The sequence below is a fragment of the Nothoprocta perdicaria genome, unplaced genomic scaffold, assembly GCF_003342845.1.
Source record: "Nothoprocta perdicaria isolate Ctin4 unplaced genomic scaffold, notPer1 scaffold_235, whole genome shotgun sequence".
Classification (NCBI taxonomy): Eukaryota; Metazoa; Chordata; class Aves; order Tinamiformes; family Tinamidae; genus Nothoprocta; species Nothoprocta perdicaria.
Window position 1 is genome coordinate 446,651 of NW_020455461.1, and position 25,301 is coordinate 471,951.

The following is a 25,301-nucleotide window of genomic DNA, read 5'->3' on the forward strand; positions in this document are numbered from 1 at the left end:
TCTAAGGAAAAATACCCTAAAAAACACTTTGTGCTAATACCCCAAAAAACCACTTTATGCTCCGCTGTTGTTTCCTTCTTTAACAGAAATATTGGAGACTACCACATTTTATTTTAAAACCTGTTCTTCTGAGTGCAATAGCTTTACTTTGACCAGAAATCTATCAGTGGAGATAGATTAGATCATCTATAAGAAATCTCCCATAGGAAATTGCTGATTTTTGGCTGCAGACAATTTCACTGTGGAGGAGTCTTTTGGATAAACTCCTGCAATTCCAGTTGCAGAGCAGAAGCCTTGCTTTCCATGAAGGGAGCAGTGGCAGAACTCCCATCCAACACATTTCAGAGGGGATTCCTGCAGAACTGGCTTTATTTTCGGTCACTTCAACCAAACATTTCTGCCCATTCCAGCTAGCCCTGGGCCTGCATCTCTCTCCTGATCGAACACTGGTATTTGATTAGAGCAATTCCCACTTAGGTTCTCCTGTCAGAAAAAGTGTCTGCTGCCCTTTTTCATCCAGGCGCATCAAGCAGATCTGCCTGCAGAGTCTGAGACAGCACATTTTTCCATTAACAGGGTTTTTTTTCCTTCTTGGTAGCTGTCATGTGGGGAAATATGACATATTCTGCCATTCAGCAGCAGTATACACATGAGTAAAGGCTCAGACACACACAGGTGGATTACTGCTGATTTGTGGCAACTTGACATACACAGGGGAAGGCAAAGGGCCAGGCTGACTCAGATCATCTCACATTTGMTGCAGGCCAACGTCCTCAAGCAGGTCAGGGTCTGCAGAGCTGTTGAAGCTCTAGTGACTTGTTATTGACAAGGCAATAACACCTTTCCATGCCCAAAACCACAGAGTGGGAGTTGATCTCACCCGAACTGGATTTATCTGCACTAAGAGTCTCTTAAATGTATTTACATCCACCACGAACACCTTCTCTACACTACTATGGTGCCATAAGGGGACTAGTTAAGGGTGCTTCAGTGAATATTCATTGACCAGCTCCATATGGTGCTCCTCGGTAAGGAGCGTTCTTCATGCAGTAAAGCACTGCCCAGCTGGAGAAAGATTAAGGACTGAGTGCAGTTCCAACCAGAGTGAAGCAAGTCTTTGCTCTTGGAAGCTGGTGCTCCCCAAAGAAAACAATATTACCTGAAGTTCTGTGATTTCAGGTCTAGTTAATGTTGATTCTGCAGGAAGGAAAGGAAAAGACATCTCAAATCATGATTTTTAACCTTGAATTACAGTGGTGCAATCTGCATAGCGTGATGAAAGTTATATAAGTATTTTCCTAGACAGAGTCTTGTTCCCTAGTTGATTATAAGTTGGGGGGGCTGCAATTGTAGGGGATAAATTAAATGCCCCAAGGCAATTCTCAAACCCCTATCCCTATATCCCTAGTCCTCCTTGCTCCCCAGGGAGAATATGTATGAAAAATATTTGTTCTTTTTGACAGAGTGGTGCTCGAATCAATATCTCAGAAGGCTCCTGTCCAGAAAGAATTGTGACAATAACAGGTCCAACAGATGCAATTTTTAAAGCTTTTTCTATGATTGCACTAAAATTTGAAGAGGTAAGCAAATAAAATATGTTTTTTCTCTCTCTCTTCAAGTTGAAATACAAACAGTTTGAATTTTCTCATGTTTGCTTTAATGTTAAATATGATTTGTTTAATGTACTATTTAATAGCGGTGGAATTGGTTGTATTTTTATAAATGCTGTTGGCAGTAACACCGAAGTAAAATAATGGGTCAATTTACAAGCTGTTTGATCATTTCTTTTGCTTTTTGGAGGCTTCAGGGAAAAGCAATTGCTTCTAGTAATGTGCAGTAATGGTAGGAAAAGTGTCTTGGAAAATTTCTAGTCCCATTGTGGATTTGGTTTGAGAAGAATAATTGCGTAACTTTTAACTCTGTTTTTATATGATCTCATTTGGTATTAATGTAAATTTTATATTTGTCGAAATGAATATATAATTCATTCAACTAGAAAATTTTTATGTTAGAAACAAAATATATAATTACCAATGACTGCTTTTAAGCCTCGGCTTTTAAAATTAATTAAAATAAAGGCACTGCGAGTAAGCAAGGCAGGAGAGTGCTCAACTTACTGTAGTATCACTATTTGGGGCATGTCTGTAGCTAAAGTTTCCTCAAGTTTCATGGACCACTTACGACTGGACACGGTTGCTATTTTAATGGGAACACCCAAAGAAAAGGCAGCATCCTACATGAATATTCTGGTCTCCTAGGAAAGGATTTAACCCTCTTTACTTTTRAAGGCCAGGTGTGCAGCCTGGACATGTCTTCTATACCCTATGGAGAAACAGAGGACAATTTGCCTTCTCCTAAAGGYGGTGCCTACAAATACCCAGACTGAGTCACCCACAGCAGGAGAAAGGGGCTGTCTCTCCACCTTGATGACTAAACGACAAGGATTTGAGTCCCTTCTTTAAGAGCCCTTTTTTCTCTCAGTGAGTGAGGTTAATCTCCACACTTTGCCATATCTTTAGGAAATGCTAGCATGGATGGGAAGTGTTACTCTGCCTTCATTTACCCGTGGTGACTACTCTCATTTAGAGTAAAAGGACTAAAAGAGAGCTTGCAGCTCGTCAGATGTGGTCTTCTTCTAGCATAAGCAGCATGCCATGTCATCTCCTTCATAACACCATCAAAACCCAGTGAGATTTTTTCTTGTTAATGGATCCACTACTCTGATAATTAAACACCTTCTTCTCTCTCCTCATCTGAATTTATTCATGAGCACTTTATACAGTTTTGTTCCTTTGCCAGCACCAGCTGTTAGTTTAAGTAATTCTTTCCATCCCTGAGGATTTGTCTCCTAGACATATTTTAAGAAAACAGTTTGATGGCYTCACACTGTTGCTTTTACCAGCCTMCGTGAGCCACGCTCAGTCTTCATAAGGAGCATTTTCTACCCCTCTTGTCACTCCAGTCCCCTACTTTTTCCCTGTTTGCGTTTGTTAAATATATGTGTTAACTGTGGATGGGTTGCAAAAGAAGTTCCACAAGGGCTTGTTTAATACCACAAGCAGTTCTCTGTCTTGGCTATTATGCTAACATATCCCTGCCTCTTCTGGGAATACTTGGCTTGAGAGAGGGAAAGTGTTTTGCAAATAACCATTCTGGGATCAGTGGGAATCACCAGAACTCTTCCAGATGTGTTTTCAGTAGGAACCTCCCAAGTCTTGGCAGGCTTTTTTAGTAGCCCCCAGATAAATGACCTTTTTTAATACTGCAGATGTTCCTTACTGCTAATGCCACTTATATTTTTCCAGTCCTTCATGGTTATTCAGAACTTCCTATACAGTATTCCAGTATTTCAACATCCTGATGAAGTCCCCCAGTTTTGTGGCACAAGACATTTCATGTGCACACTGATTTTCTCTTCTTAACCATCTGTTAATGAAATATACTGGTCATAATCTTGAATCTTGCTGAATGGCCCAGCACCTCTCTCCTGGCCTGTTTCAAAACCAGCTTCTGCCATCTCCTCAGCTGCATTTCCTTACCCACCTTACACCAGCGCTTGAGAGATATTTCTGTGTATGGCACCCTACCCTCTAATACACAGAGACCAAATAGAGTGGTCAACAATGTTATCTTACCTGCCCCCCCCCCCAAAAAAAAAAAAAAAAAAAAAGAGCAAATATTTGTTAAGAGATCTGTTGTAGATAAAATCATTTTTGCTTGAACATTTGTTCTAAAGGTTTGCCTGCCATTCAGGGCAGAGAAGTGGACTCTTTCATAGGAGTTGAGGTATTTTTGCCAAAGTTTTGTAAGGCAATTAAATGCTTTTCCTCTTCCATTCAGCTCTATGTGGCTGTGCGTTCAGCCTGTATCCTCACCTGTCAGCAGGTTAGGAATATAGTTCCTGTATTTAGACGGATGCATGAAAACACTGACAATAATCTCTATAAGGAATACGCTCCATTTAGGCACTTATCCTGAAAAATGCTGAGGGAATCTTCAACAGAGATAATCCCTGTCACTTGCCATCAAAACTGGTGCCCAGTAAATTAATGCTGCATTTCTCAAAAAGACATTTATACTGCACAGATTCCGGGCTGTCGCCTCAGGAACAAGTTATCTTTCAATGTGCTGTAGTTAGCAAGAGGCACAGAAATATGAATTTCAGGCCTCTGAGAGGATTTAATGCATATTTACCCTCTTAGATTTTAGAGGATAATCTGGAATCTTAATGCAGAATCCTAGCAAAAGGATATTAGCATTTGCTGCTGATCTAGTACTGGGGTTATGTATTCTGAGGTATCTGTATTTAATTTTAGTATAATTGACTCCTGGTATATTTAGAAGAACTTAGGTAAACAGAACAGTACCATATCATGAGTTTAGGGGCGTTTTTTATGATTATTCCTGTTGATAAAATCARATAACTTGAACTCTTTAGAGGCAAAATAAAGTTCTGTTTCAGAAATTACTGATGATCTAGCTGTTGGATGTTACTTATCTTGCATATCATTTTGCTGGATTTTTTTTCAGGCATTAAAGAAAAATCCCAAGAGAGAGAATATCATTTTTCTTTTCACTCAGAAATCTAAATAGCACCATCTATTGCCAAACCTGAATTTTGGGCCTTGCAGCCTCTGTAGAGCAAATCCAATGACCTTTTCATCTTGCTAAGGGTGAACAAACACCCTCAGACTCAAACAAGACTGATGAGCAATTTTGGTAATAGCGTAACTATTCAAGAAATGTTTCACTGTCAATATCAAACAATTTTAGCAACTGTTGTGTGTAATGAACAACCTGTCCTGTCCACTTCTGGTTTCTTCTCATATGCTCTACTCTTGCTAACAAGAGTTGGAAGAAACCTTCTCTTTGCAATCCATGATTGCAACTTTCACGTTCAGATGGAGGAGAAGAAATAAGACACAGCCCAAGAGCTATCTTGGCTTAGAGTCCTCTTTAGTTTGTAGAGAGAGACCTGCCTGGGAATTCAGCATCCTAAAAGTAACCTCAAAGGGCACGTGAGATCACACGTACCTGAGCCCTGAGGTGTCCTGCTCAGTTACCACGTGAGGAAGTACCAAATGTGCTTGTCTGTGTGGGTCTTCCTGTTTCATGCAAGGGCCTTTGTTTTAGTGAGGGGAAAAAAAGATTTTTGAAACACGTGTGAAGTCCTGGGCGATGAACAGCTCTGCTAACACCCAATTAACTGGAATGGACTTCATTTAGCTCCGTGTCTGTGGTAGCTGTTTATGTTGGTGGCCCAAGTGCTGCTATCAGAGTTTCTTTAGACAGTTACCCTCTTAAATACAGCTGAGCCTGCCTATACAAATACAAACTACATGGATATTTAAGCATTCTTTTATTCAACAAAAAGAGGAAAAGGAGGAATTTTCTCTGTTTTATACCCTTGCACAGAGCGTGACCCTTTCCCAAGTGTTGCTCTGTGCACTAGCTAGCAGTGGTAAAAGAAGACGGGCAGTCAAGTCTTAGCTTAGTCTGCATTTAAACCACCACTATACTCATCCACACCTATAGAAGGTGAACATCTTCGTTCCCTTTTTCACACCAGCCCATCTTCAGCCCTTTTTGTGGTTGGACAGCAGCCCCTGTAGCTTGTCGTAGAGCTGAAACCAGACTGGAGCAGTTACCAGCTAGGATCAGTTTACTCAGCACAGGATCCTTTTCCCTGTGCCCACAGCCTCAGACCATCARCATCACTTAAAACAATGTATAAATTACGGCATTTTGGCCCTTTGCTCTAGTCATCATCACTAGATTCTGCGTTCCTCTTCAGACACAGCAAGTTGCAGAGCTGTTTTTAAACTGTGAGGTACTCTATGTAGTGCTTGATTAGACTTGATCTTTAAGGTCTTTTCCAACCACAATGATTCTGTGATTGTGTGTGCTCTTCTTCTGACATGAACCCCTTGAACTCTTCATTTCAACTTTACAGCTGTATAGCTGGGCTTAAGCAGCTATTGGAAGAGATGGGAGCCCTGTAAACACCTTTTTTATATTAGCACAATTGTCAAAATGGGACCATAAAGAAGAGAGAGAGATCTGGAGGAATATTTGCYGTGCTGCTCTTTTGCAACCTCATATGACTCTACTTTGACAGCCTTTCTAGATAAAAGTCAGCTTTCTAGCAGCCTTATTATTAATTTCGGTATTAAGTAGGTAATCACATAAGCAATTGAAGTGTTCGCTCTAGATGAAAAAGAGAGATGAAAAAATGAAATGGTACTAACCCTGCTGGGTTGTTAGAATTGCAGGATGAGACACGTAGGATGAGAGCAGTGGTTTCCAAACTAGGGGCTGAGACCCAAGAAATGCAGCTGTAACTCACTGGTGACTGAGACAGCTCAGGTTTGGGGTATAAGTCTACATGAYGTATAAAATAAGTCTGCATAATCCACTGCAAAAACATATATAATAGTTGAGTCCTGGAAAAATGAGCAGGCAGAGCTGATAGTCAGCCCAGCAGCCCAGTTAAACTGCAAACCTGTGCTGGAACCCATGGTGATTTGCCTGCATTTGTAAAGAATCTGCTCAGTTGTAAAGGTGGGGGAAGTCAAAGGTGCTAAAAGCAATTGAGGTGATGCCCTTATGCCAAATACCAAACTGCCGCTAAGGTAAATGCTGTGATGATCAGGTGAGCCACCCCAAAGCATCCAAAGCATTCCAAAGCATCCAGACACGCAGGCCAGGGTCTTGCAGCACCTCCCAGTGCCCCRGGAGTCCCTTCTGGCTGAGGAACAGCCCGAGAAAGCTTCAAACCTGGTACCTGGCAAAGCCTTGGGAAAAGCTTTGGGTTGCAGGGCTATGGAAAGTTAGAATTTAAACAAAAGGGAATCTCATAGTTGGGGAGAAGGACTTTCTATGAGAAAATTTCTGGCCTGCTGGCCAGAATGAGAGCCTTCAGATGTGGAGGGAATTTTCTGGTTTTGTTCRTTTCTTTTTACTATAGTTTTTAACTGGTCTAACTACTTTATGTTTAGTTCTCAYTGTCTTAAAATAAGGAGAAAAATAGAATAGCAACTTTCATTGAACTAGTGCTTGTGAAGCACTTCTGAAAGCACTAAGCACAGTCAATGCCTTGAGGCCAGGCCACTTGTRGGACACACCTGGAGGAGATTGCTGGGGTTATGCTGTGTGGATTTGCAGTGGGTTTTGTGGTTGTCGTTGCAGGACATAAACGCCTCGATGACCAACAGCTCCGTGACCAGCAAGCCGCCCGTCACACTGCGGCTCGTCGTGCCCGCCAGCCAGTGCGGCTCCCTCATAGGCAAAGGAGGCTCCAAAATCAAAGAAATCAGGGAGGTAAGTCTTGGGAGGGCTGCGGCGCACACTGGGCTGCTCTTTTTTTTAAGCCAAGCTTTGTCTTAGGATGTCCATTCAATGCACCCAGCAACTCCTTTTTCTTCAAGTCGCAAAACCTGAGAACAATCGTACTCTGTTCATTTAAATTGTCATATACATGTCTGTCAGCATAGCACATCTGAGGATCCTGTGTTCTTCACTAGTCAAACAAGAAAATTAAATGCATGCAAAGGGAACCTAGGRGAAATCTAAACAGAACACTTCAGGAAAAGAAGAATTTTTACTCTTTAGCAAGTGACAATATTTTGTCTACATTTATATTCATCCCAACACAGAATAAAATGTTGAATATCAAGCTAATGTTCTGACTGATTTTTCATTTGGCAGTGTCAAAACAAAAGCTTTTGACGGGGTTTCCAAAATGAAATTTACCTTTTTTTTTTTTTTGGAATTGTTGATTAAAAACCTTATTTCTCATTGAACTTTAAAATTTCATTTTAAACATAAATAAAGCCAACATTTTCATACTGAAAGAAAAAATGAAGTGTCATAAGTTAGTAGRAAATGCTTTGATCCCAATTATATGTCCAACTCTTGCTCTAAAATATTAGTTTATGCTTGCAGTGGAAGGAAAGATATCAGAGACAGCAGTTAAGTGCCCTATGCTATTCACTTTTAAATTCTTCATATTGCCTTATTTGAATTCAAATTTGATTGTTTCAGAAGGTTTTTTGACAAAGTTCCCTCTGCTGGGTTAATTTGACCTTTCAGGATTTGATCTCTACTAACAGAATTTTTTCTGTCCTTACATTCGGGGAGGTAGGAGCATAATAGCATAGGATCATAGGTGACATTAAGGTCATAGGAAGCCCTTTCTCTTTTTGTCTTTAATTGCAAAAAACTTTGTCAGAGAATGTCATATTAGGTGGAACAAAATACAAGTGTGCTGAGATGCATTCCCTGGGTGGAACTTCACTCAGGAGAAGTTTCTGCTTCAAATTCCACACGGTCACCTGGCTACTAATGTTGGTAGCAATCTTTATCTGGTTGAACCCAAAAACCATTTGAATTTCCTGGTGCTGTTAGAGCGGTAGTCAGCAGGGGAATGGCCATTACTGAAAAGAGTGCTCCCAGGGCACTTGCTCAGAGATGACTTCAGCCATGGGACACTCTTCCCCTTGGTCTYCTGGGTCTCTTATGTGCTCTGTTGTCCCGTCACAGCAGGAGAATTGGGCTCATTGCTTAGTTGTGCTGAACAGAATACATTTGAGCATGAACTATGTTCTGGTACAAGGATAGCTGCAGATTTTACAGATTTTTTTTTTAAATCCTGAAATCTCATGCATAGGATGAGCACTTTAGGACATGGGTTGGTGTATGAATCCCATAGGGATCCGTTTGTTGGCCTGTAGGCATTAAAGCATTAGCTCTCTTTGTACTACAGGGAAGAAAAAGTTTGACCAAAGAGGATTTTTGAGGGACACCAACAGCATGCGTTCTCAAACATAAAGGCAATAGACAAAATAGTTTTCCACTGCTGACCTATGGTTAAAGTCAAAGTAAAAGCAARATGAGCTTTCAAAGCAAATACATAAGCGATTGCAGTATTCACCGGGATAGTTTATGCCAGATATACCAGACCTCAGGACTGTTTGTTCAACAGCAGATCCAGTCACACTGGGAAGAACAGCATCGCTCTGAAGATGTGTTCTGGTTTTTGGCATCACACAGCACTGTGCACTGATTTCATGGGCGATGCAGTCAGGTACCTAGGAACCATGTGCATGGTTGCTGCATATTCTCAAGAGATGATTATTAAAAACAAAAAGAAAGACACAGCAGATTGATCAAATTATGGTGAAATTCCAAAGCCTGTTACAGAATAAGGATGGATATTCTGGCCTTCACTGCAGTGAACACGAGAGGTAATCAGTAATTCAATCAGCCTCTGGAAAGAAGAATAAGATGTGCTGTATGTGCCCATCAGAAAAATAAATTAACTCCTTGCCGACTGACACAAAATCAATGATTGCTAAAAAAAACAAAAGGAAAAGAACAAGCCCCCAAATAGTGTATCGTGATAGCAGTCACAAATAGATCATATTGTGTATGTGAAAATGCTAACTCAATATGAAATGCCTTTTTTCTTCCTTTGATTGGGAAGATCTTTCAGGATTTTTATGAAATAATGTCAGAGATCATTTTGGCCTCAGTTCTATCTGTTTTTGGTTTTGCTTTAACTAAGATATATGAGTGCCAAGATCAAATAGAAAGAAAAAAAAAAAAAAAAGAAAAGCTCATTACCTCCTTGGGTTCATTAACGAGCTAAAAGCTGATGATGTCCATGTATTTAATCAATGGTAATTATAATTTAGAAGAGCTCCTGCACCACCATGAGATATTCCAGAGTATGAAGCAGCCCCAGACTCATTCAGAGAAATGAAGTCCATCATCAGTGGCTTAAGGGAGCAGTTGTCTGCTATTGCAGCTCGCTTGCTGAGCGGGCTCTCCTCAGTTCTCAGCAATTTCTTCTCTTCTGGTTTGTCTTTGCTGAAGTCCACAGGAGCCCAGGTGCAAGTGGCCGGTGACATGTTGCCGAACTCGACGGAGCGGGCGGTGACCATCTCGGGCACCCCCGATGCCATCATCCAGTGCGTGAAGCAGATCTGCGTGGTCATGCTCGAGGTAAGCAGGGCCCCAGGGCACCCGCTCGCGCCAGGGGCATGGTCAAAACCATCATGTTGCCCCACGCTTCCCATGTCCCGGGTGCTTTGTCACGTTGGCACCTCCAGGGCTCCAGGGGCTCCGGCCTTGCCCAGCAGCTTAAAGTACCTTGTGCCCCTCTGAACAGGCTGTAGGAACCACAGATGGGGCTGTTGGACATGGTCCCCCCCCAAAAAAAAATACTATATTCTCCAGAGTGGAATTCTAGTCCATTCTGAGAGATTTTTTCTTTTGATGCAGATTAGAGCAAAAAACAACTAGCTCTTCTTTCAAAGAGAAATATCTCTGAATAGCATCATTCAAATTGTATCAGGACTGTTTTCTTAGGATCACAACATTGCATAAGGCCAGAATGTTTCATTTTGATTCTTTTTTTTAGCTCTTAGATTCAATTATATAAATTCACTTATATAAAAACTTGGGCATTTTAATCTTGAGATTGCTGAAAATGCCTTTACTTTTATGCAAGTGGGCTTCTCATGTTGATAAAGTTGAATAAGAGTTTGAAAGAAAACAAATCTCAGCAAATCAAAATGAAATGTTTTGACCTAGTAAGCATAGTTTTTGACATAGCACATGAAGCATCTCCATTTTTATCATGTTTTCTCCTGGAAAACCTTCCATGTTTCTTTTTGTTGTTGTTTTTTAAACCAAGCCTAGTCAAGAGCTGTCTCCTAGGGGTGTCTGGCACTCTGCTTTTCCTCCTTCCTCGGGAGGGAGGAGAAGCAGCAGGGTTCCTATGGGCTGTGCAGAAGCATGCCATGCCTCCACATGACATCAAAATGACAGACTGCCTTATGCAAAGAGATGCCTAACAATTTATTAAGTCCCCATTGTTTTCCTGGGGAGAAAAATTACTTTCCCTTCAGGTTTTGATGGACTGGCGTGAGGAAAAGGTTTCCTTACAGAAAGCGGGAAAAAAAGATAGATATTGCAAAATAACTTTAGTTTATTGGAGAACATAATGAGCATCAGCTTTGTGAATAGACTGTGCAGTCTAATGTACAAGTGGCATTCACAGAAAAGAAAAACCACTTCTCAAAATCAGATGCAATCATAATTTTCTGCAGACAGAAAATTATTTATATTTTTTAGCGTAGCCACTTTTGACATAACAAATACTTAAATTCAGCCAGGCAATTCACAAGTAACACTCTTCAAGATCCTGACTTCACTATAAAGAATTAAGAAAATGAATGTGTTCCACTTGATATATGTCCATTTGAGTAGTGAACACGTTCATTGAAATGAAATAGATAATGCAATAGTTTAGGTGATGGAAGTGTTACTGTTGCTGTCTTTTTAAATTGCAGTCAATGTATTGAGGTGAAGGCAGCATTCAGAAACCTGTTTTACAGATGTGTGCTCCCGCTTTATTTATCAGGAGCCAGTCAGCCTTAGTCAGGTATTTTCTCTTAGAGTCCTAACCTGGGACTCCAGGGAATAAATTCCCCTCGTGTTTGCTGCAAAGCTCCTAGTTGTGTTCCCACCGAAACTAGAAGGAATTTTTGCCAAATGAGTCAAATGGAAGGTCAGATTAGGCCATTAAGATACAGTTGAGCAGTCGACTGAGTTGATAAAATGAGATGATAAAATGAGGTGTGTAGCACTGTATGAAAGCCCAGTAAACCAACTGTGTTCTGTATTAACAAAGTAAGAACACAGGGCAGGTCCTTCCAAGAAATCAACACATTTTAAACCCGCGTTTCCCAAAATATTTTGAAGCTTTATAGCTTCAGGCCTAGGTGCCAGCCCTGCCTTGGTCAGCTGTGGTGGCATGGCTGCGGCATGCGCCCACAGGAGCAAGGACAACTGCTCCTGGTTGTGGTGGAGGGGGCGGGAAGGACGGGGGTGAGGTTAGCTGCGCGCGCTGGATTTGGAGGTGACCGCAGTAAGGAAAGGTTTTTGTGCAAGCTCTGCCTCATTCTGCATTTTGACCACTTTGTGTTTCTGTCTGCAGTCCCCACCCAAAGGTGCCACCATCCCCTACCGTCCCAAACCTGCCTCTGCACCTATCATTTTTGCAGGTGGCCAGGTAAGAGCAGACACCATTTTGACTTCAGCTGGAAACCACACCGTCTTGGCCCAACCTCAGCCGGCGCCTGTTAGTTTTCAACTTTTACTCTTTTGTTTGCCTGGTATAGTACTGATGTGCTGCGTGTACTCTGTGTGGTTGTGGTCTGCAGAAAAGGAGAAAACTGCATTACAAACTTAACRACAAAAAACGTTGGTGGGAAGCATTTAATACATAGTCTGAAGAAGCCTGGGAAGTAATTATTCCAGTATATACCCTGGGCACCTCTCTGTAAGAAAGAGGACTTTCTTTTGTGGTTGTTAAGAGTTAGGCAGGACAAGAAAGCAGTTCCCTAGCAGATGCCAGGAAAGTGTCATCCAGCAGGAGGAGCAGGTATTCTCCTTGCATCTCCTTCAGCACTGCAGAGTCGCTCCATCAGCCTTGCACCATGAGCAGTAGCACACGGCAGCACCGTGAGGACTCATAGCTTACCAGGATGCAAAGTTGACTTCTGAAATCCAGAACAAGTTTGCTGTCCTGTCAGTTGAGAGGTGTCCAAATCCATTATGGTAGGAGTTGATTTTGCCCTCTTCAGAGATACAAGTAGTTCTTGGCAGCCTTTCAGCAGAGTACAAGCAATGAGCAAAGAGCAGAACAGCTCTGGTGCTGAAAGGCATGCTTCTTCTCTCATAGTTTTCATCTTGATTTGGACCAGATCATGCATTTTGTAGTAAAATGACTTGCACACATTATTATTTCTGTTGTTATAGTCCTTTAGGACCAAGCAGGAATGGTCTTCTGAGGCTACAGAAAATACATATATGGAATTGTAGACCTTCCCAGCCATGAAGAAGTGTACAACCTACTTCATAACATCTACAGCTCTCCTATTTAAGTAGTATAGGCTTGACTCTGCCCCATTCACCTTAAGCAGCATGAATCAGGATTCTCCCTGATTTTTAAAGCCTCATTTGCACATCCTATGTGGTGGTTGAGTCTTCCTTGCCTTTGGATATCCCATGAAACGGGCCCAATGTCTCATTAGCTGAAATCAGACATGAATTTTCTTTGCCAATTTGTAAGAAAACTCCTACACATCTGTTGCTTCTGACAGGCCTTTGGAGTGGTCTTTCAATGTTGTGGTTTTTTTTTCTTTTTTTTTTGATCTTACTTCAAAGTTACATCTTCTATTCTGTAACTGTGTATTTTATCTGTATTTTCATAATCTGGATATAGCAGGTATCAGTTCCTTGTATGTGAGCCTACTGCTTCTTCAGAATAAGAAGTTTGCTTCCTTGCTGACCAAAGTTGAATGAAATTAAAAATAACTGTCAGAAATTGGTTTCTATTGGAAAGCCCAGAAAAAAAWATATATATACATATATATTCAAGAGACTTATTAAGTTTATAATGCAGTGCTTTTCTTCAAGCAATGTATGTGYGTATATAAGTAACAGCCCACGTTGCCAGGGTGGTAATGACCACTGTCTTCAAAGACTGTCTCTGCGTACATGATTGCTCAAAAATACTGAAACAGTTCACTAGGGTGCTCTGAGCAGTCTGTATAAATAATTTGAAATGTTCTATTTAAAGGACTAATAGTTCTCCAAATTCTTGTCCTCTTCAGTTTTACCAGTCAAAAGGAGTGTTCCCTACTTTCTCAATGCAACCCTGTTGAGACAAGAAAGAGTGCATGAGACATACTCTTTCTGCCCAATTTAATCCTAGTCCTAGTATTCCCTCAGTGACTTTTCAGGAGTTTAGAAGATGCTTGAGGTGGGTTTGGGAGTCAGTGTGGAAAGCACCTCTGGTGGATGTCAAAGTGCCAGGGTTGCTGACTGGAAATTAATATTGAAAATAAAACTTTCTCAGCAGCATTAAAGTCCATCCAACCTTTTTGATATTGTATSAGAAGTTATTACTCTATGCTGAATTACACTGTGGCTATCTCAAAATGTTTTGCTTTTTAATTCTTGCGTATCAAGCGATGCTAGCGAAATCCAACTTCTGTTATTTACTTAACAAGCTGGCATTTTGGCTGCTCGAAACACTGTTTTTAATTCTCTTATGCTGCTTTGATGTTGCATTGCATGACAAAACTGAAAGGAGGCTGAACACTGTCCTGCCTGGCTCTGCTCTTCCCCTTACCAAAATCCAGCAGAAACAACCCCAAAATTTGTATCTGCTGTGCTACRAGACCAAATTAATACTTTATAGAGCCAGTGCTTATCACAAACTTAGCATCTTTCCCAAACGTAGCATCTGTGAGGCTGCTGCAGTCCAGGCCTCCACCGCAGGCACAAAGGCCCCGCTCAGCAAAGCATTCACTTAAGCTCGTCCTGCTTTGGAGAAACCCTTTTTAACACATGCTTTGCTTGCTCGCTTGCTTAAATACGTGCTTGCTTAAGACCCACTAGTGACGGGGATGATCTCCCTTGCTGGACTGGAACCTTTTCTGTTCATTTATAGACTGCTTGTAACAGCCATCCCCCATAAGTGGGGGCGAGCACGTATGCTCAGGAGCATCCTGGTGAGCTCAGGAGCCTCCTTCTGCCTCAAAAAACGCTCACGTACATAGTGTGTGCCATACTGGGGCCTTGTTTTACAACTAATTTGAAAGCTAAATGAAATGTTTCCCCTCCAGAAGGGAAAAATCCCCTGCAGAAATGTGCATTAAGTTGTTGTGTCATTAAAGGTTTTAATATCCCAACTCCATTAAATGAATTGTTTTATCATTTGCAGAGGATTCATTACTTCCTAAGAGGCTTTTTGTCAAATAAGTGCTTTGCAAACCAGGCTAATCAGCTCTCTGCCTGTTTGTAATTCTCCCAGTACAAATATTTGTACGTTATAATCTGGCCTTCTGCTTTCCTGCCTGTCTAAGCACGAGCCCTTTAAAATTGTTCTGAGCTGCCTTTCCTTCTAGGAAAGCCATATAGGGCGTAAATTGTATTTTATGTAGGAGTTGCTTGTTAGGCTTTGGGCGCTGAGCAGAGCGGGCAGGACGGGCGACTGAGCTGGTTCATGACACCCGGAGCGATACCACGGGCACTGCAGCGCTCGAGGTGCACAGAGCTGGATTTGGGGTGGATATTGGGCTTTTCATGCAAGAAGAGACCTGGCCACGCGCGGAGCGGGGTCCCCATCCCCTTGCTCTGCAGCTCCCTTCAACACGTCTCRCCACGGGGCGGACGGAGAAGGGCTGCAGAGCCTCTCCGTGCCGGGCCTGCARCGTCCAGCAGCACAAGATAATTAAGCCTCTCCCTACCTGCCCTCTAAAGCTTTAAAAGAGAAAGAGCGGCGCTGGCTGGGACGCGGCCGGAGGCCTCTCCGGAGCCCACTGGCAAGGGCAACGCTGTGGGCCGAGCCGCCTGATCCGTGTCTCCCTTGTGCTTGTCATCCACAGGCGTTTACGATTCAGGGCCAGTATGCCATCCCGCATCCAGACGTGAGTCCAGCGCATGTAATTTATCCCCTTTTTCTTGCTCTCCCCCTTGTTTGTTCTGGGCAGCATTGGCTTTCCACAGCTGACCAGTGCAGCCACGGCCCGAGGGCGCCTTTCCCTAACAGCGCCCTGGGTGCCCAGGCGTCTCTCTCCTCCTGCGTCCCTGCGGGAAAGCGCAATGGCCCAGCAACAAATGCCAGTTACCTTGGTCTTTTGTTTTCTTCTTCGTTTTTTTTTTTCCCCCTTTTTTTTTTTTTTTTTTGCATGTGATATATTTGAGTTTTTTTTTTTAATACGTAATTCTACAGATAATTAGTTAATATTAACAATAGCCATTACATGTAATAACAGTAGAGATGTCATTTGTAACCGGTTTCTTTCTCTCGACGGTAGATTAGAGCGAACGATTAAACCTTTTTTTTTTTTTTCTTTTTATGATTCTTCTTATTTCTTTTGTCAATATAATTCTAATTAATCCAGTTTTAGAACATGTAAGATGGTTTCTCTGCTCTGAAATAATTCCATTTGATCGGTTAGTTCTAATTTCCCATCCTGCCCTGCAGTTGACCAAGCTTCACCAGTTGGCTATGCAGCATCCCCCCTTTACTCCCCTTGGGCAGACCACCCCTGGTTTCCCTGGTACGTACCCGTCACCCCCTGGGGATGTCCTTCTTCTTAACAGCAGCTTTGTTTCCCACGGTCATTCCATCATTTTTACAAGAAATGTGCGCAATGACCGGGGAGCCCTTCGTTCTCGCACACGAGTCTCTGTTCTCGCCCCGCTCCCCGTGCCTCTCGTCGCCGCTCCTTTCGTCGTTACTAAAACGTCGTGCTTTGTTCGTACCRTTTATTTAACCCCTCCACTTCGTCCGTGCCCTTGGCTGAAAGCTCTACGTTGCTTTTCCTCAGCCCTTGTCAGGTTATTATGCTCTATGCAGTACGTACCAGTTGGCCATTGTCTTCTCCAGTTCCCAGCTCAGTAGGGTATTCCAGAAAGAAGCTAATGTAGGGAAAACGTATGTTCTTGCAGTATGGAAATCTTGATTAAAGAAATTACTGCATGCTGAAACTGGAAGTCCTTGCAGAGCCTTGATGGCAGCTGTAATCATCACTGCTGCAACCAGTCTCCARTGGATATCTCGCATACTGCAGCAGAAATTTAGTTCATGGACCATGAGAGTTGGTCCATACTCATGAAAACATGTCAAATAAAGCTGACTTTTCTATTAAAAAAAGAAAACTCAAGCCACATAAACCTGCTTACTCTACTTCGATATATATGGTCTTGGCGTCTAAGAATTACATAACAAAATTGCTTATTTACTGGTACATACTTTGTATGGCAAATAACATTTTATCACATACATCAAATGTTATGACCAAATTTGATCAGTTGCTGGCTTATGTTCCATGTAAAATAAGCATACGCAATTCCTAACTGAATGAAAATTTAAATAAAATATGGGTGAGTCACTTCTTTTCTTTCGTAAGATTAATTCTTTTCCATCTTTTCTAGCTGGCAATGCATATTTGTGGCATGTCACTACAGAGTAATAATAAAAGAGAAAATGAGAGAAAGCCAAATTGCATCCAAAATATGTATTTTTTTATTTCTACAAATGGTGTATCTGATAAAATATTTATAAGTAATACTAAATTGCCTTTCCTAGCTTTGTATTTTCCTTATTCTTGTCATTAACATGCCTTTCCTTAATCTTTTCCTGGTTGTGTTTGTGAGATGTATTGTTTCTGTAATGTTACTGTGTGCTAGAGCAGTAATTCCATTTCTCCTAAGCATTTTCCCTTTGTCCACCCAATTTAAAAACAAATGTATGCAGCTTACAGTATTTTGTTCTTTTCCCTTTAAAAATTACCCTCCCCAACATTTCTTCAGGAACTAATCCCACATGTAATTTCCAAATTCTCCCAGTTTTTTCCTCACCCGTATTTTGATGTATTAATTTTTCTTTCCACATATATACACATATATATATATCTATACAGTTTGTTTTATTAATTTTTGGTCTGATTTCCACTTTCGTTTTCCGTATTTTACAACTCCTGGTAGTCAGGTTAAATTTCTGCCATCTCTCAATTTCTGAATTAACCTATTTAGCAAAAACGTCAAAGATTGTTCTTAGGTGAAACCCTCCATTTTTCCAGAAGTTTTTTATAACCCCGAGGAACCTCAWGTGACATTTGTTGTTTCGGTGGGTTAAAGGTGAATTAAAATAAGACTCATTTGAGATATTAGTCCAGCCCGCTGAGTTTTGCATCTCTTGCTTTCCTTTCCGTTTCGCTAGCACTTCTCTACTTTTCTTTGCTCCTCTCTTCTCTCTCTGTATGTTTCCTCCTTTCAAGCATCGTTTGTCGTGTCTTGTCCTGCTTGCAAAGCGCCGGCGTAATGTTTTCCCTCTGTCCCTAACTAGGACTGGATGCCACCACTCCAACCAGTTCCCATGAACTTACTATTCCAAACGATGTAAGTGGACCAACAGTCCGTGTCGCGTTTCTCTTTCCTCTCCCCTGTGCTACTGTGGGCAAAATCTCTCGTGCTCGGTTAATTCATGAGTGCCAAATTAAACAGCACTTTTCTCGAGCTCCAAAGCTACGGCAGTTATGCAAAGGTGCAGTGTTAAGTGTTTCTATAAAATATGGGTGAAGACAAATTCCCCTTAAAACAGCTCCCCAAAGTGCCTAAGTGATACTCTGCATGCCATATAGAAATGTCGCCTTCTTTTATTCACATTCCTTGCAAAAAGAGGTTTTATCAGTTTCCATTACGGATGAGTCRCATGGAAAATGGAAGATTTCTCCCCTAGTAAAAAAATAAATAAATAAATAAATTATTATTATTATTATTAATAATAATAATAAATAAATAAGAAAAACACTTTCAAGCATGAATGGGCTCACAAATAACACTGTATTACTTTAGAGATGCTTACGGTACTGTGTAAACCCTGTTAAACTCAGTGGCAATGATTTACAGACAGAAAAAAAAGACACAAAACCACAAAGCAGCAGCAAAGGTGAATCTTCTTCTTAAGTGCTTGGGATTTGGAGTGCTTGCCCTTACTTAAAGGATGTCCTGCTGATTTGTCACTGCCAGCTTTAGAACCCAATTTCCATGTCGAGGATTGCAGGAGGGCTCAGTCCTTACTCTTACGATGCAGGTTTTTGTAATCTCGCTGTCTGGCAAATTTTGTTCGTGCTGTGAGCAGTGTAAATGCAGGGTGACTTTTCTGACTTGGCTGGAGCCTTTCGGGTTGATGCTGGTGAAAGAGATGGTTCACCCTGTGTCCTGTAGTGCAACAGAAAGGGAAAAGAACACCTTTTCTCATCTAGGAGGTGAGAAATGCAGCGAAGCCGCTCACCCCGGGTGCAAACACACATCAATGTCTTGTTTGCAGTGAAAGATCCTTCGGGCTACACAGCAGGTGCCTTGCTGTTGTTAGCAGAGCAACTTAAACAAGGCCTAAATAGGGTTGGGATTATGAGAAACAGCCTGCAGAGGTGCTACAGCTGGTGAAATGTTGGTGTTACCGTGTGGTTTGCGTTGCATGCGTGGGGTCCAGTGCTGAACATGCACGTGGATGTGACAGGAAGGGGTCTCTGCAAGGGTGTCACAGGCTGCTTGGGAGCTTTGTGCTTTTTGGGGGGGAACTAGAGGTGTGCAGCAGCTTCCCTTCATGTCTTCTCAAGGTGGATGCTCTACCTGTGCCTTGGGCAGGCAGGTTGGGCCCCCCGGCGTAGCTGCCCGTGCTGACACACGCTGTTTATTTGTATGGATAAAGGGGTTAAAGCAGCGACCAGAGTATCTTTTCCCTTGTTATGAATTTCTGTAGCAAGGTCATGGTATTTGCCTGATGCAGTGCACTGAGAATTGCAACTAGTCTGCTGTTAAATCACAGATCCTGGGGAACAAAGAAATGCAGTTACCAGAAGCTGTTTTCTGTATGCTGAAAGTCCAGCCTTCCCCTCCAAAAAGGAAAGAGTTGCCTTTGTAGATTTTGTTGGAACTTCTGGGTTCTTTAGAAAGAAGCAGAAGGCACATTGCTCCACATCCCTCTTAGAAATCACTTTCTTGGATCTCGTTTTCTTCATTGTAGGGACATTTGATTACTGTCATCTCTGCAATGAGAGCATTAGCCCAGCATTGCCAAGAGACTTCTACTGTATCTAATGAGTTCACAGAATCACAGGATGGTTGGGGCTGGAAGGGACCTCCAGAGCTCATCTAGTCCAACCCGCTGCTCCAGCAGGGACACCCAGAGCACGGGGCACAGGGCGGCATCCAGGCGGGTTGGGAAGACCTCCAGAGAAGGAGACTCCACAGCCTCCCTGGGCAGCCTGTGCCAGGGCTCTGGCACCCTCACAGGAAAGAAGTTCCTCCTCATATGCAGATGGAACTGCCTGTGTTTCTTACACCGACTTATACCCATTGCCCCTTGTCTTAGTACTGGCCATCACTAGGAAGAGTTTGGCCATCTCCTCCCTACATTCTCCCCTCAGGTACTTTGTGCATGTTGAAAAGATCCCATCTCAATCTCCTCTTCTCCAGGCTAAACAGACCCAGTTCGCTCAATCTCTCCTCATACAATAGATGCTCCACTCCCTTAATCATCTTTGTCACTCTCTGCTGGACCCTCTCTAGAAGCTCCACATCCCTCTTATACCGAGGAGCCCAGAACTGCCCCCAGTACTCCAGGTGCAGCCTTACTAGAGCTGAGGAGAGGGGCAGGATCCTCTCCCTCTACCTGCTGGCAACAGTTTTCCCCTTTTGACCTCCCAAGTGGGCAGTGCTGTGGTTTCTGCTCTAGAAAAGTTAAGAGCATTTTCGTGCCGCTCATGTGCTCACGTGGAGGGACTCGGGGTTGCTGCTGCAATCCTGAGGCAGCCTGTGGCTCTGCCCCAGGGATAAGCCAAATCCTGGGCTATGGCCAGGCTGCACTGCCCTGCAGGTCGGTTGATGATATTTTCCAAAAATCAAAGAAAATGCCTGAATAGGAGAGAGTTTCCCTAGCTCGTCATGGAAATAAAAAAGATGACTATGATTATTTACCTACCCCAAGAGGAGTGAATAGCACAGAAGATACCGTGTGCCATAGGTGGGTGATGACCTGACTGCAGCTGTCCTCCGAAGCAGGAGGCCTTCGGCTGTGGACTCCTCTTCCAGGAGGCTTTCCTGGCTTGCCTGGCTTTCAGTGCTGGGATCTTCTCCGGCTGCCATGGAAGTTTCCCGCTCTTGGTGTGTTTTAAGCAAACCCTGGGGCTTCCACCCCTCTAGTATCTGGAGTGACAGGGAGTAGAAGAGAGAGTTTCCCTGGCTGGAATTAATTGGACGTGTGTGAGATGTTCTAAGGTTTCTTGTGGTCTGATGCACCCCACAAAATGGCCTTTGACAGTAAATGAAACCAATGGCCATTGACAGTAAATGAGCAAACCAATAACTGAAAAATCCCTTTTATTGAAGATAAGATATATTTCCCATATATGTGAGAGTGGCAGAGATATGTAACAGGAAAGCAACTTTTTCCACAGAAAAATACCAAAAAAAAAGCTTAAGCAAGCCATAAATCTGCTACATACTCCATAGAAGCAGAAGTGCAAAACCATCTAAGTTGGAAATGGTGTGCTGAGTAGCCAGCTGTATTATTTTCTCATGGAGCTAGAAACTACTTCCCTGCAACCAGCCTAGAGGGAATGGGAACCTGTGTGGACAGATGCTCTCAGTGTACCCTAGAGTAAAATCCAGCATTGGCTCCATATAACTGTCTGGGGTGGGCAGGATGGCACCTACTCCTCCATGAGTGTTCCTGAGGGGGAACTCCCAGGTTGGTGGAGCTGGGGGTCATTTCCTGCAGAGCATGAGTTGGCCCAAGCCCCAAAGCAGCCTCAAGATGCCTCGGCCTCTGGTGCTGGGGGGCTTCCAACCAGGCTGCTGTTGGAATGCTCCAGGAAAAGTCTGCCCCAGCTTTGATACATGTGCACGAGGCCGGTTTTCTGTCTTCCTTTAATCCAAGAATCCTTCAATTCCTCAAGTAGACCTGCCCGGATGAGCTCAAGGTTCATTGGAAAGGTTGCCCAAGCTCAGTGTCCATCAGAAGCCAAATGAGACCCTGTGGGGACCAGGGCACTGCTTAGCCTCAAGAAGAGTATCTCCCCGAAGCACCTACTGCCCTGCAGGGAGAGCAGCGTGGGGCCTGGCACTGAGCCCCCAGTAAACTGCAAGGCACACGGGCCTGCAGTGTGCTAGGTTTATTATTATTGCAAGGTTTATTATTATTGCTGKTTTTTTTTAAGAGGCACAGAGTGTTTAAGCATCTCTTCCTGCGCCCTGCAGTAAGTGTGTAAAGAGCTGTAATCACTCCTTGAGAGATTATCACTCCCTGGAGAGTACTGTGCCCCTGGCATTTCTGACTCCAAACAAAGCAACAAAAGTAAAAGCCTAAGTGATAGAGGAGAGAAGGGCGAGCAGGGGCAGCAGCAAGCAAAGGACTCCGAGTGCATCCTATAAATGATGACTGAATCACCCTTGTTGKGAGCTCTGCTGGAGCAGCTGGAGTAGAGTTGACAGGAGGTTTTGCCGGAGCCCTGGGCTTGCTCTGGGTGACAGCAGGTAGCCCAGGGGCTCCTACCCRCCTCTATGGGCAGCTCTGGGGCAGGAACCAGCAGGCACCCAGCTGGAGAGGTGCTTGCTTGGCCCTTTGTCCCAGCACTGCATTCACAATCCCAAATGGAATCAGATTTTTATCAGGATGTAAACACCCGTATTAAAAAAAGCATGCCTACTAGATGCTGTATTTTTGATTGTTGTTGTTTTTCCTTTATTAGGTGTCGTCAGTAAGTTTAGCATTTATGGGGCAATGGCAGGGAGGGGGACCTGACTCTGAAGCAACATGACCTGTGATCCATGGTAGAGTTGCCTCTATCAATCACCAGCGGCAGAGGTGTCACAGTAGCCCTCTTGCCAGTCCCTCATTTTAGGAGTTCAAATTCCTGAATCACCCCCTCTTTTTACCTTGCTACTAGSGGAATTTTACTGAAAGGCAGAGGAAAACCAGAGAAAGGCAAAGAGGAGGATCTGTTTTGTTTTGTTTTGTTGTCATGAAGAAAAGTGAGGTTGATTCAAGAAGGGCAAATAAGTCACAAGTGGTGTGGGGAACTAAAAGGTTTTCCCCAGTGCTCGTGRTACAAGTGGAGATTTGGAGGAGTAAGGACAAATGGTGGTTTTTACACACGTGCACGTTTTGTAGATCACTGCTGTGGCTGAGAAGTGGTTTCGAAAGGAAATTTTCTCGGAGAAAAGTGTGTACCTTCACAAAGACACACGGACTATTAAGCATAAATGTCCATTGCGTATTAAATATATATATATATATGTACACACATACAGATTCATATATATATTTATCTCTATAGGTCTAGCTCTTCTTTCATACATTCTTCTTTATCACCTGTTTTCTGGAGAACTTTCTCCTGTTTTTTCATCTGTAAGTGAGARTCAGGCTTGCAGTAAGCTAAGCAAACAGGGGAACATCAAATAATTCAATGCATARAGTCCTTGAAAAATATTATGTTTCTCATTCCTCCTCATTCCCTAACCCTATCTGATGAATTTGAAAAGCAGCAAATCCCAGTATGTACAACACCCAACATTTCATGCAAGGCTTTCAAAGTAGGAGGAATCTTTGCTTAGGGGGGATTGAAGTAACCTGCATGTGAAATAGGCAGGTAAAGAATGAGAGAGTGAGCAGCATTAGATGATGACATTAGAAAGATTAGACTTGGAAAGAGAAACATCTATTTGGGTGCAATTTGACATGACCTCTCTGAGCAGGGCTGGCCAGGTGTTATTATGTAAAACCAAATGTCCAAGTCCAGACTGCTCAAAGCTTTACAGAATAAAACCAGTTCTTTGGACTTCTTCCAGAGAGCAGACTCTCTTGACTATTCAGATATTACACAAATTTGAGCATAAGTAATATGGCATCGTGAAAAAGGTTGAGTATGAGGGATRAAAGCCCAAGCACTTCGGCATCACTGTGATTCCCATGAGTTAACCGTATGCCACACAGGCTGGTGTGACCGTGCAGCCCAAGTCAGGTCTTGATTTAAAGAAAGAGCRTGTTCAAGCAGCCCATTGCCACAGGGAACAGGACAGAGAGCCTCAGACTGGAGTTAAGATGGTGCCCTTTCCCTCTTGTCRAGCCTGATTTTAAGGTACCTTCTGCCAAAGACCTCCAGAAACAGCTCAGCCCGTAACAGGACTCTCAGGTTTCCTACCTGCATTGCAGACAAGTGTCATAATCAAAGTATTACCAAAGCAGATACCTCCATCAACATCATTATCCATACCTCATCTGGACTGAGCCCTTGTTATCTAGCTCAGACTTGTTTAGGTAATTGCAGATGATTGCTACTGATCCATAGGGGTTAAAAGGATCACTGGAAGCTCCATCACATAAAAATGGCAGCTTCCTGACTAACCCTTTAGGAGCCTTCACAGAATTGTTGAACAAGAGATGTGAAGCTGCCACGTGCTCGTAACTTGCCTGAAAACCATGCACTTCCCCTGCTTTGAACCAGCACCAACACCTGTGGTCAGCAGCAGCACCCTCTGCTCACTGGACCACGTTGACTGTCTTCTAAAGGGTAACAGCACAACTTGTATTTTTATACAAGCAATTGTACTATCTTTTCACACTTCTACTTTTGATAGACTTGAGGAAATAAGTGCAGTCTATGTTTTTMAGTTATTAATATACAGAAAACATATATGTAATTTATATATATACATATATTAGGATATAATCTATTAAAGCAACCAGATGCATATTCCAGCCTAGCATCACTGTGAGGACTCTGAGGATGTGATGGGCTGCTGGAATCATTGCTTCACTGAGCCTAAATCCTAGGTATTGCTTAACAAGAGCATCAATACCAAAGGATGAGTTGTTGAGCAAAAGCTTCAAGATCATGATCTGTAAGAATAGTTAGTTCCTGATTTTGGCAGAAGGAAATACTGATGGCCTTCACTTGGCCATCCCAAGCTGATTTCWTATCTCCATGAACAATTCTAACTAACAGGCAGATAAATATGATCCTGGGAGCTCTGTTCTGCTCTTCAGCTCTGCCACAGAAGAGCATGCTTCAGACAAACTTGGGTAAATTATATCTACAATATGGCATTGTGGGAAGGAAAATGTTCAACTCCCTCAAAACGATGATGCCATTAAAGCCAGAAGCCACCACTGGCTTTCATCACATTTACCTGCTGTGCTCAAAGTACTCTTCTCTCCTTCCTCATCGTCACTGCCTGTTAACCATGGAGACCAGTGAGAATAAGGTATAGAAAGCAGACATCTAGGGAACCCTGTGCTGGTTATAATAATCAGTGCACACATATGTGCTGGCATATATGCACAGGGAAATCCTAAAGATCACTCTGCTTCAAATTCCAGGCAGTCAAAGGTGAGTCAAAGCTGAAGATCAACTCCCTGTTCCAYAAGGTCACTAAGAGCAGGCCCCAGAGCTGCTGCAGCAACTGCTGTTCTCGTAACTAATCCACAGGATTTAACTCCTGCACAGTCATATCCCTAGGAAGTGTCAGCATCCAKAAGTTCTCTGTCACCATCTCATCACAAGGATCTTGACAAGGTGCATAAAGGCCTCTGCGTTGGCACCTACCAGTCATCTGCTAATGCAGTTCCTCAGGATAAGGAGTTAAAAGAGGTCTCATATTTTTAAAAAATGGGAAAGTCTCTGGGTGTGCTTTTCTAAAACTCATTTTTT

General features: G+C 42.8%; 1 protein-coding gene across 4 annotated transcripts in view; it reads left to right on the forward strand.

Annotated features, from left to right (window-relative positions):
- LOC112947534 (poly(rC)-binding protein 3-like) overlaps positions 1-25,301 on the forward strand; it is a 47,595-nt gene that overhangs the window by 12,601 nt on the left and 9,693 nt on the right. For 2 of the 4 annotated variants that reach the window (XM_026039652.1, XM_026039653.1), the window contains exons 4-10: positions 1,464-1,580; positions 7,189-7,320; positions 9,877-10,005; positions 12,005-12,148; positions 15,465-15,506; positions 16,067-16,142; positions 17,933-17,985. In XM_026039652.1, the coding sequence (XP_025895437.1) occupies positions 1,464-1,580; positions 7,189-7,320; positions 9,877-10,005; positions 12,005-12,148; positions 15,465-15,506; positions 16,067-16,142; positions 17,933-17,985 (693 nt within the window). Of the gene's footprint in view, positions 1-1,463; positions 1,581-7,188; positions 7,321-9,876; positions 10,006-12,004; positions 12,149-15,464; positions 15,507-16,066; positions 16,491-17,932; positions 17,986-25,301 lie in introns of those variants that run through there. The other 2 variants (XM_026039650.1, XM_026039651.1) reach the window with 1 other exon arrangement.